A 12,448-nucleotide genomic window follows, 5' to 3' on the forward strand; every position below is an offset into this window, starting at 1 on the left:
TCCTGAATAAATGGATCAAATAAGATTATTACAGATACAGTCAATGGGGGAAAAATGATGCCACCAATACAGATATCACTGCTTGAGTAAAGGAGTTGTTAGTCGGCAAATGTTTAAATAAGAACATGGTGTCATCTGTCCACATAACTGTACTGCATCAAGTTGTCCAGTAAATTGTAGTTCTGTTAAATGTTGATAAATTAATTACTATATAAATAATTATAAGGTTTGAAATTCTCAGAAAGTTGAAAAGTCTAATCCATGGCCAAGTTTTTCCACAATGGGGAGCATTTTATTATAGAAATAAATTTAATTTAAATTTTAAAACTTTAGTCTATTTTATTAAGTATCTTTCCATTATCAACAAGACAATCCTCTTCCCTCAAAGTGGAGTTTCACAAATCTCTTAGTGGAAGATTATAAAGATCTTTTGGTATACTCTTTTGTATTTGAAATATCTCTTGCTTGAAATTAAATTCAGTCCTAAAATAGCAACTATATCATCTCCTAACCACTTACCATTAGTAACAGCAAACTCCAGAGATTAGTAGAGCAGCGTTCATGTGCTCGGAATAAGAATCCTATGGACGATTTAAACTAAGACTTGTCTATTCTTTAAGGGGCAGTGAATGCATATTTGTAAATATTAATACCAGACAAGAGTGAAATCTGACAAAATTAAAATAATTTTACTGTATAGGCTAAATCTAAGCACAGTTCAGATTTTGCCTTTCAACATTATTTCTTGCAAGGCTGTATAAACGTTTAGTTTATTAACAGGGTTTAACTCTTTCCAAAGTATAAGCAGATTCTTTAGTATGTAGATAGCATAAATTAGCTCTCTTCCATGCTGAAGTATATAACAACAGATTCTTCAAAAAAGATGCAGTCTTGTGCATGAGATCAGCTTCCTTGTTTGCTATCATGATTGACAGGTCCGTTTGTTGGTTTTATGGGGGAAGGGAACAGGAGTGAGGCCTGACTCACAGGGCAGAATCATCAGCTTTGGTCTGTTTTATGTGATTGTCCACAAGTGTTTTCTAGTATTCCATCTTCTGTACAGACTCACATGTTCTGATTTTAACATTGGCAACAAAAGCTCTCCTCTAAGCCTCAATGCAGTGATTCTTTAAATACAGTTCTCTTTGCTTGGTAAAGCCTCTTTGGGGGCGCTAAATTTAGCACTGCCAATCAGAAGAACAGGTGGTATGGGGCACTACCAAATAGGTCTGTCTCCCATCATGCTTTCCTAAGAGAGCCAATCACACAAGTTCCTGACCCAAGGATGTGGGGCTGTCAGCAGATCTGGTGAATATAAGGACAGGGCCAGACCCTGACTCTTGAGCAGTCGTGCATTCCCGCCTCGCCTCGGGTGTAGGGATTGCATAGAAAAGCAAAACTACACAGTTCTTACTGTGTAGTTTTGTTTTTAGGGTTAGAGGCTCACCGATTCATGTCGGAGATGGTCAACAAAACCAACTCTAGATAGGACGTCGTTTCCGAAGCAACCTTGGGCTTAGTCCCACCCATTTTAGGCACTCTTGAGAAATCAGGTAAGCAGTGTCTTTGTTTGAAATAGTGGAGTTAATTTCTTGTTGATTTCTGGTTCCCATTTATCTTTGTATGCTAAATGCTGTATGCAGATGTGCTTGTCTAGCTAGTTGTTGCTAGTGGGAATCCATTATTTGAATATACTTGTTAAATTGTTTTCAAACTTGTGAACATTTGTCTTTAAAAAGTTTATTGCTTTAGCACAGTCAGTGATTCCAATTGCTTAAATGCACCTAATACTCTAAAAGTGTTAAAGCTGAGGTCTGAAATGCTGATAGAAATGTTCGGGTTTTTTTTTTATAGACACTTTTTGTCTGTTGAGAATGTTCAAGGTTATATTACTCAGTGATAAAGCGAGACACACCAAGAATAGCTCTGATAAAATGCATGTCGTATCGGCTAAACCCTGATGACTTTTTAAGGGAATCAACTGCTGAGGTATCAGTTGCAGGACAGTGACAGAACACTTGCCTGCTGTCAGTCAACATTGGAGAGTTTATTTTGGGAGCATGACATTTTAGATGCATACCTCCAACCCTGATTAGACAAAGACCTCAGAAGAGCAAATGCTAAAGCAACAAAATTTACCTAGATCATAGGAGTAAAAGACTGATTTAGGTCGGTTGATTGCAACATACTTAGAAATTTCAAATAAAGCTAGATAATATGATTGTTTTCTAAAATGCTCAGAATTTCATTATACATTTTAATTCAACTCACAATCCAATTATATATGAGCTGAATGTTAATACTAAGAAGGGTAAGAAATATTGTCTTAAGGGCTTTTTATTTCTAAACACACTCATTTCTCATCTTCGTTGGATTAAATTACTAATTGTAAATGCATTTACAGGTGTGGTACATAAATGTGTAAAAGACTACAGCTATTTTTATAAGATGCAGAAACTTGAAACAGGAAAAGTTAGACAAAAAGTGGTTCATACTTAAGATACTATGCTAAAATAAGGAATTCTTGACAAGAGTTCCGTCAAAAACTTTTGGATGTTGTCTGAATTTTCCAAATATAAGTTTTATTGTCTCAGAGAATGTTGGTTTCATTTTCTTTTTGATTAAGTAAAAAGTTACAATAAGGTACAGAATTATTGCTAGGAAGATTACTGCTCCATAAAGTTTTAGTGAAAAGGAAATTTTACGAAAAATAGTAATGTTGCAACTGACAATTGAGAACCAGCCTCAGAACAGTGGCACGGTCGTGTTGAGTAATTAGGTATTTATGCATCAGAAAGTTCTTCATATATTCCAGCTGAAATGGAAGTACTTTCTTCCACTCAGGAAAAGGATTTAACTGCAAATTTTATATTCATTTCTATGATGATGAATATTTTATGTTGTAAAAGCATAGGCCCTCTCACTTCATCTCCATTTCACACCAGCCCTCCATTATTCAGAGTTTGCATATTGTTCTTTATGAAGAACTCAAGCCAGTATTTTCTTTCATATTTATAATAACATTTTTGCCTGCTCACTTAAATTTTTCCAAATATTTCCTTCAACAGTAGCAATGTTTATTGAGCAGTTATAGTAAGAAGAAATATTAAGAAATAGAAAGCACAGTATGAGGTCCACAAAAAAATTTGCACATTTTATAAGGTTTGCAAAAGCTTTTCAAGTAACAAAAAATTGCAGAGTTCAAATTTTTAGTTTTGGTGATTATTTTAAGTAATCAGATAATGCTTGAATTGAAGTCATTTTTATAAAATAAATACGTGAATGAAAAATAGTGGGGAGAAGGGGAGAAGAAAATACTTCTTAAAATAATTGTGTCCCAAATGCTGAAATGGTGCAGAGATTCATTTTACCGTTTGTCACACATCTCTTTTATTACCCTCAGAACCTTCACAATACTTCAGCTTTTCCTTTCTCCACTTCCCTACCTGATTTTCCTCTTTTAGTAAGACTGCATGTTCCCTCTCTGAACACTAGGGCACATTCCTTGCTGTGCTTGGCTAAGTTGTTTTCCATTTCCCCCATAGACTTGCTATTCTGTGTTAGGCTTCAACCCAAAGTCAGTTGTTCAAACTCAAGCCCAAAGGAGAAGACCTGCCCATCACTGTAGGCCTAGAGTTAACCTGTGGAGCAGTTCATTTGGAGAAACATGTATCTTTGCCATCAGTCTATAAAATAGTTCCAGAGTGGCCCTTAGTTGTGACACCCTAATTTATTTTCTTTTCCTTTTCAGAGTGCCTGAAAGATGGCAACTCAAGCACCGACGTTTGCGCAGCCGTTACAAAGTGTTGTGGTACTGGAGGGTAGTACCGCAACCTTTGAGGCTCACATTAGTGGTAAGCTTCCATATTCACGCTTTTTGTTTCTTTCCTTTGTCTTCTCTCACAATAAGTTAACTTTTTGCTGTAGGACTTGACGTCAAGTTTAAGCCCTGCTTTTGCTTTGTAAAATTGGTCTAACTCTGTGGCAGGGTCATTTTAAGGGTATAAAATCCACAAAGTACAAAATCTGACAATATAATGACTTGAAAATGTTTTATTCATGTTTATAATTCCACAAAGCAAAATAATTAGAATTGGATTAAAACTGCTGTCAGAATCCAGAGGCTAAATAGGACCAAACTGGGTCAGTCTATATTTGGGTTCAGCTGCAGAGCCAGACTGGAAACCAAGAACTCAGGCTCAGTCATGCCGGCCCTGGAGCGGCTGGGTAGGTAGCCTGGGGGCTGGCTGCTCTGTGTGCCTCAGCCTCAGTTGTCATGTATGGAAAATAACAATATATCCAACTCTCCTCAGAGGTAGAACTGTTCATAACACAATAACCCCTGATTATTTTATTCTTTTATTTTCAGTCTTTACTGTAAAGTGATTCTAGTGAATTAAAAGACTTTCAAATTGTTTAGAAATTACAGCAAAAAATAGTATATGGCACTCTGGCCTATGTATTTAAGGGAAACATTGACCCTACAATTTTATTTAAAAGAAGTTCATCTATTTTTGTTTTTTTCCCCCCCTCCTTTTTCTTCTTCATAACTCAGTTTAGGGATGGTTTCAGAAAATGTGTGAATTCTGAGACCTATCATCTTGTAATAAAATGGGGGTAGTCTACAAGCTGTATTGTAAAAATTTTAAAATTATTTAATCAATATTGTCTCCTGCAGTATTATAACTGGTCATGTAAGATTATATGGATGAGTTGGAAATCCTACTTGATCTTTAATTCAGTGCTTCTCCATAGTGCATTGCCCCCCTTTTTATTTTATTTTATTTTAAGATATATTTTATTTTATTTTTATATTTTATATTTATTTTAAGATATAAAGTTAAGAAATCCTTTTCCTTATTTTTTCTTTCGTTTGTTTTATGTACCAACCTTATTCATAATTGTGTAACACTTTATTTTACATTGCATGAATGTCACAGTCATTCTTCATTTTCCACTGTATATGTGTATAGAGACCAATCCAACTCTCCTCACGCATGATAAATTCATACTGACTTCCAAATAATTCACTTATTTATCTTTTAATGCTCAGTAACTTCTGAACTGAACATAGCACATATGGCTTAGTGGGACTTTTGCCTGAGTGTAGAGTCATGGAATCTGGTTGCTTCATAGCTTCTTGTTCCTTCACACCATGTGCTAATAAATTCTTAGTAAAACACCACTGAAAATAGTCAAATAAACTCTTTCCTTGGCTGCTGTGGGAGATGGGCTAATGTAAGGACAACGCAATTAACTTCCTCTTGGTTATTTTCACCTTCCCAGCTTGAGGAGGTAGATCATCCGCCCTGCTGCAAACGCAACCTAAACCATTCTTTGAACTTGCCTCATCCCTTCTGAATGCACAGAGTTTTAGTCTACTTAAAACATCATGTACATTCAGTTCTTAGCTCCACAATTTATGGTGGATGGAGAGAATTTGGCTTTTCTACCTGCAACTCCAGCTATGGATGTTGTTCTGGAAGACTAGGCTTGGCTTAATCTCTCTACATTACGACATCTTTCCTAATGAGTCCACATTTGAAAGGAGAATAAAGGCAGACGGTGTTCCTGGAACCGCAGAGGAGGGAAATGAGTATGCCCTCCTGTGCTTGTTAGGCAGAACTTTTACATCTCTTTGCTGCTTTTGCACTTCACTTGTTTTCCAAGAGGACAGTGGTCACTTTTTATTTCCCAATTTCCTTGACTCTTCACTTTGTAAATCCCTTTCATGATTTTAATGATGCCTATTAAACTGCATCAGACAGAGCCCTGGGCAGGAGGGCAGGAGGTGGACGTTCTAGTCCTCTCTGTGCCGCTTGTGAGCTGAGTGACCTTGGAAAATCATTAAGCCTCTTTTTGGCTTCAGTTTCCTCCCCTGTAAAATGAAGGGGCTGACCTCTACACGAACCCACGGGCCTTCCTAATGGTCTGCCAGTTTACAGTTTTATCATGTAGCTGCCAAGTTTTCACTGTCATTAAATGACATTACACTCTGGACAGCTTTTACGGGTTATTGCGAGGCAGTGAACATGATGGTACAGAGCAGAGGACTTTGCAGTGCCCCACTCAAAAATAAAGATGAATTGTCTTTGCTTTCCAGGTTTCCCAGTTCCTGAGGTGAGCTGGTTTAGGGATGGCCAGGTAATTTCTACTTCCACTCTGCCCGGCGTGCAGATCTCCTTTAGCGATGGCCGCGCTAGACTGATGATCCCCGCCGTGACTAAAGCCAACAGTGGACGATACTCCCTGAGAGCCACCAATGGATCTGGACAAGCGACTAGCACTGCTGAGCTTCTTGTGACAGGTAAGGTGGTAGAGACCTGCAGGTCCTCTGCTCCCCCAGGGGCATCTGCTGCACACAAGACGGGGGTCAAGAAGAGCTGCTGAGCACAGGTAGGGCCCACAGAGAAGGGCCCACTTGGGGCTGAATTTATAGCAGTTGTTTGCCTTGTGGAATTTCATTTCTCCTTTAAAATACAGTATAAATGTGTCTGATAGCTCCCCCATACAAACAATTAAGAGCACAAAAATATGTTAAGGAAACACTAAAATCATGTTTCTGAGCTAGTAGAAAGGCTTTGGGCCTTGTTTTACAAGCCTAGTAAGGAATAAGCTGTATATATGTGTGTCTGTGTGTATATGCATATATTTACACATATATGTACGTGTGTGTGTTTATAAACAAGGCCCAGCGCCTTTCTACTAGCTGAGAAACATGATTTTTAATATTTCGTTGGTATACTTTTGAGTGCTTGGTTGTGTGCATACAGGACTATTAGCTACTCTTGTACCATATTTTAAAGGGAAAATGAAATTCTGCAAGGCAAACAAGGGGTCCCTGGTTGGTGCAAATGGTTAAGCACTTAAGTGTTAGACTACTAGCTGAAAGGTTGGCAGCTGGGACCCACCTGGAGGTGCCTTGGAAGACAGACCCGGTAATCTGTTTCTGAAAGGTCACAGCTTTGAAAACCCTATGGAGCATTCTACTCTGCACACATGGGCCACCATGAGCTGGAATCGGCTCACAGCAACTAACAACCACCACCTAATCTTGGCTAAATTATTTTCAGAGAATTTAACTCTCTGAATTTGTTCCAGCAGCACTTATCAAATGTTGATGTATCCATGGATTGCCTGATTTCCCAAATCCCTCCCCCAGAGATTCTTATTCAATAGTCTGGAGTTGAGACCCAGGAGCTTGCACTTCAACAGACACCCAGATGATTCTAGGTGGTCTACCAACCACCCGTTTAAGAAACTCTGCTCTAGGCTATAAGGTCTTGATGAGGTTGAATAATTCGTTTACTTTCCATGTTTAAAAAATTACCCAGTAAACATACCCAGAAAAAGGCAAATGCTTGTTTCTTTATTCAAATGTATGACATAGTTTTCCCAGTAATCACCAACCTTAATGGCCTCTGCCATTTTTCTCCACCCTTCTTCCTTTCCTACCTGGTGAGACATTAACACACAGAACAATGCATTACTTTAGACATGATATAACAATATCTTACATGAGATACATAATGTTATATTAATTTACCCAATAAACTATGCCTCCAGTGATATTCAATTATAGGGCTGTTATAGACCTAAACAGAAGGCAAATCAGTCAATATCAGGTATGAACTTTAACATGCATCTAGAAAAGTCAGAAACAATACATACAGGGCTGTCAGAAGCTGCTATTATTACTCTAAATCACGTCAAAATCTCGTTCACCTTTCATATTTATCTTTAAAATTTTTTCAACCTGATTGACAGAAATAGCCCCTTTCTGTAGCACAATTAACATTAAATCATGTCATTATTGAGACTAACATTTTATTTTATTTTTGTATTTTTTTAATTTAATTTTTTTTATTGTACTTTAGATGAAGGTTTAGAGAACAAATAGTTTCTCATTAAACAGTTAGTACACATCTTGTTTTATGACAATGGTTAACAACCCCATGACATGGCAACACTGTCCGTTCTCAAACATGGATTCCCTATTACCAGCTTTCTTGTCCCCTCCTGCCTTCTAGTCCTTGTCCCTGGACTGTTGTGCCCCATTAGTGAGACTAACATTTTAAATGCAAGTAAATGTTTGGGTTATCTGAATACTGATCAAGCTGGAAAATATTTAGGTTTTTTAAATTAAATTAAAATTCAATAATCCTACAAATCACGGGTGCACCCATCATGCTAACCACTGGAATTCATTTTAATACAAGTTACTAAAATATGTGAAGTTGCCTTATCATGTTAATAAAATGCTAGAACTGGGACTGGGAAGATTCTCTAGAAATGTTATAACAAGAAATATGGTGGTCTAGAGCTGTTAAGTAAAACAGCAAAGCAAAACAATAAAATATATGGTGGCAGGATGGCCTTCTGAGACCTCTTGGCTCCATTCTTGTTGTCATCTGCTGGGTAAGTAGGTTCAAGGGCAGTCAAGATCTTTGGATCAGCGAGTCATTGCCTGGTTTTGGAATCCGAGCTGTGACTTTAAAAATATCCCTTGTGAGCGTCCTGGCTTGAGTTACTGATTTTCTTTTCCTCCCCTTGCAGCGGAGACAGCACCACCCAACTTTGTTCAACGACTGCAGAGCATGACCGTGAGACAAGGAAGCCAAGTGTGTCTCCAAGTGAAAGTGACTGGAATCCCTACACCTGTGGTGAAGTTCTACCGGGACGGAGCTGAAATCCAGAGCTCCCTTGATTTTCAAATTTCACAAGAAGGTGACCTCTACAGCTTAGTGATTGCGGAAGCATACCCGGAAGACTCTGGAACCTATTCAGTAAATGCTACCAATAGCGTTGGAAGAGCTACTTCGACTGCTGAATTGCTGGTTCAAGGTATGGGCTGGAGGTTGAGGAGCAGGGAGAAGGGGAGAGGGCTGATTTGGGTCGAAGTGGGGTCAGGGATCCACCTTCCTCCCCTCCGAAATCCCGGGCATGCCTGGAGCTGAAATCAAAGGTGGTATTCATACTCCCGTGAAAAGAAAAGTCTCAGAGATTCTAGGCAGGAGCTCTGATCATTGAAGCAATCTGTGGGTTACGAACCCCATTATAACCTGGAAAGTGTTTCAATTAAGCCATCTACCTTTTCAAGTTATTGGCAAATAATGGAATTTAAAAAATGTTTCTAAGTAAATTCTCATGTAATTTCTATTTTTAAACCTAACTTATATTCATACAAAACCCAAGAAGTTCTGCATTTTCCTCCATTGGGACACCCAAAAAGTCATATCGACTTTGTAATTAGAATTAACATAAGCCCTTTAAAAATGGGTCGTCGTGCACCCTCCTAAATATTTACCTTTTTCTTTTTACAGGTGAAGAAGTAGTACCCGCTAAAAAGACAAAGACAATTGTTTCGACTGCTCAGATTTCAGAAACAAGAGAAACCCGAATTGAAAAGGTATGTTTCTGTGCTGTTGGGTTTCAAGCCATTCAGATTGTTGCTTCACCAGCTATTCATAACACTGACTTTGTTTTAACCTTTTGCAGAAGATTGAAGCCCACTTTGATGCCAGATCAATTGCAGCAGTTGAGATGGTCATAGATGGTGCCACTGGGCAACAGCTGCCACATAAGACACCTCCCAGGATACCTACTAAGCCAAAGTCAAGATCACCAACGCCACCGACCATTGCTGCCAAAGCACAATTGGCTCGACAGCAGTCCCCATCGCCAATAAGACACTCCCCGTCCCCAGTCAGACATGTGCGGGCTCCAACTCCATCGCCAGTCAGGTAAAGCCTCTTTAATGGTTTTAACTATAGAAATTTTGTGTGACAAAAGTAAGATTAAACAATGCATTTGTGAAAATTTTTAAAAAGTTGCTCTTTCCTCAATATACTTCATTGCCTCTGCTAAAAAAGTATCATAACAAATATACAATGGCTAGTGTGAACGGTACCCCCTAGAATTGTGCAGTATATAACCTCCACAACTGTACGTGCTGATGCTGGGTAGTAAGACCCTATAGACAGGCAAAATACAAACAGTCTGGGGAGAAATATTTCTAAAACTTACAACAAAGAACTAATAACACACCAAAACTATAAAAGTTTCCGCAAATTAATTTTTTAAAGAAAAAAAAAGCAACACATAAAAATAAATGGAGAAAAGATACAAACAAACATTTCACAGAAGAGGAAATGTAAATAGCCAGTAAATAAATGGAAAAAAAAGAGCCCCGTGTTTTCCAATCTTTATTATTTTGGCCACTTCAAAACTAAAGATATTGACAAACACTAATATGAAACCTTGGACAAAAAGCTTACTTTTTAAAAACAAGTCTAGCTATCAAATAAAAAAAGTGTTCAATCTCAGGCTAACTCCAAGTTTACACACCATGAAATCACAACACAGGCCAAATGCAATTTCCGAGGGAGATAACAACCTCAGTATTTTTTTTAAATCCAAGTCTTAAGGGTCATTTAGAATTATGAAGCTTCCCTGATCCCAGGGAACATTTTGACCATCTTAGCAGTTCTGAACATTCATTAAAAAACATCCAAATTAGTTATTTAAAAAATCCTCCAAAAAACTAAAGTCGTAAAAATGCCAATTTGTGGGAAAAAAATAATGGTTTTCTGAAATAGACTACCTAAAATGTCTGTTAGTTTAATTTTGATTTTTGCTGTAAAGTAAGGCAAACATATTTCGTTGAATAAGCCACATTGTAGCTAGCTGTGACCAGGTGATTATTTTTTATTGTAAGAGCAGAAATAAGCACTTTCCTGTAATGACTAAAATTACATTGATTTTCACAGTTACAGGCTTACCTGAGGCCTGCTGCTAATTACGCATCTCATGCTAATCATGTCTTTAACTCTTTTTGAGTTAAACCCACTTTACTAGGTACAGCAAGAACAACGAGGCACAGGTGGAAACTTGGAAGTGCATGACACTTTGTTTTTCTTCAACTGGTATCGAATAATACACCCTACATCATTCTAAACGAGTCTTGGTTAATATTTCTAAGACAGTCATTTTCAAAATAGAGACATGTTCCGCTACATATCCCTTTAGTTTGATTTCAACTTTGATTATAAAACATAAATTGATTTTTCACCAATAAAAAACCCTTCTTCAAGAAAATGATTAAACATTTCTTCATAAAACTGGTTAAGGTTGTAATGTACGGTAAGTTTACTTTGCAATTTAAAGCAAATAGAAGCTTTACCTTGAGCCTTAATTAAAATAATTGTTTCATTTAAGATCAGTATAAGTTAAATGTTCAACATAGGTGCCAGAATACGTTTATGAACGTTTTCTTATATGAAGAATTAGTTTAATGCAATGGTGAGGCAATACTGCCACCTAGAGGGAAAATTTTAATAAATCTTATTAATTAAGCATTAAATTAGTTGACCAAGCCCCAAAATTATTGCTGTAAATCTGAATCATCACTTTTGGTTGTAAATGCAAAGAAATAGCACAAATTCTACAACTGACACTATTTACACTTTGTTGTTAGTTGCCATCAAGTTGATTCTGATTCTTGGTGACCCCCTGTGTGATAGAGTAGAACTGCTCCATAGGGTTTTCTTGGCTATAATCTTAACAGAAGCAGAACACCAGGCCTTTTCTTCAGTGGTATAGCTTGGGTGGATCCGAACCGACCACCTTTAGGTTAGCAGTTGAGCACAAACCATTTGCTCCACCTAGGGAATTTGGGAAAATTAAATTTGTTTGGAAATTAGTTTGGGAAAAGCCACTTTATCAATTAGACCAAAAACTATAGAATTTTTAGATTTCAAATTAGCCAATTCTCACAGTAACTCTAAGGATATTTAAAAGTCCAGGGTACAGTGCAGTGAGCATGGTAGGAAACAAATTCAGGAGAAATTAAAAAAAGCAATTGACAGACACTTCGACTACAGCAGCATTATCCAAAGTGCATCACACAGTCTATACTCAGAAAGGTTCTGCAAAAAGAGTAGCAAGAAAGACTGTCCCTGGCCTGGACATTCAGCAGATGTATTGGCATGGTGAAGCTGTGAGAAACGCTACAGAAAAAATAAATAAATAAATAAATGGCTTACCTTGTTGCACAAGCATTTTGGTTACAGAACCCTTTCTTTATGCAATATCTATTTGACCCCTTTCTCTCGCCCTAGAAATGGGAATACAGAGAACCTTGGAGTATGATTACTGGGTTTTCCATGTCCTCTTTTCTTTCACTGCATTTTCAAGGAAGCACCTTCTCCTTGCTGTCTTGATTTTTTTTAATGTGAGAAGCTGGAGAAAAGTAAAACTTACTTAGAATGAAGTCTGATTCTGTTACAGGGTTACAGTGATAAGATAAGGCTTACCAAGATTTAAAACAAATTACTTTCAAATTATTTAGCTTCTGAATAGCTTAATGAGGCACAAATTTGTAACCCTCTGCTTTAAAGGACTTCCAGATTGTCTTCCCGTTATTGAAATCCCATGACCCTTATCGGAG

General features: G+C 37.5%; 1 protein-coding gene across 1 annotated transcript in view; it reads left to right on the top strand.

The window, feature by feature from the left end:
• Positions 1–1,342: 1,342 nt before the first annotated feature.
• Positions 1,343–12,448, top strand: part of TTN (titin) — a 271,570-nt gene continuing 260,464 nt past the window's right edge. Inside the window, exons 1-6 of the mRNA XM_004375465.1 lie at positions 1,343–1,553; positions 3,752–3,854; positions 6,104–6,307; positions 8,557–8,844; positions 9,324–9,409; positions 9,499–9,743. Coding sequence (XP_004375522.1) covers positions 3,764–3,854; positions 6,104–6,307; positions 8,557–8,844; positions 9,324–9,409; positions 9,499–9,743 — 914 coding nt within the window. The 5' untranslated portion in view covers positions 1,343–1,553; positions 3,752–3,763. The remainder of the gene's footprint in view (positions 1,554–3,751; positions 3,855–6,103; positions 6,308–8,556; positions 8,845–9,323; positions 9,410–9,498; positions 9,744–12,448) is intronic.

The sequence above is a fragment of the Trichechus manatus genome, unplaced genomic scaffold, assembly GCF_000243295.1.
Source record: "Trichechus manatus latirostris isolate Lorelei unplaced genomic scaffold, TriManLat1.0 scaffold00037, whole genome shotgun sequence".
NCBI classification, from domain to species: Eukaryota; Metazoa; Chordata; class Mammalia; order Sirenia; family Trichechidae; genus Trichechus; species Trichechus manatus.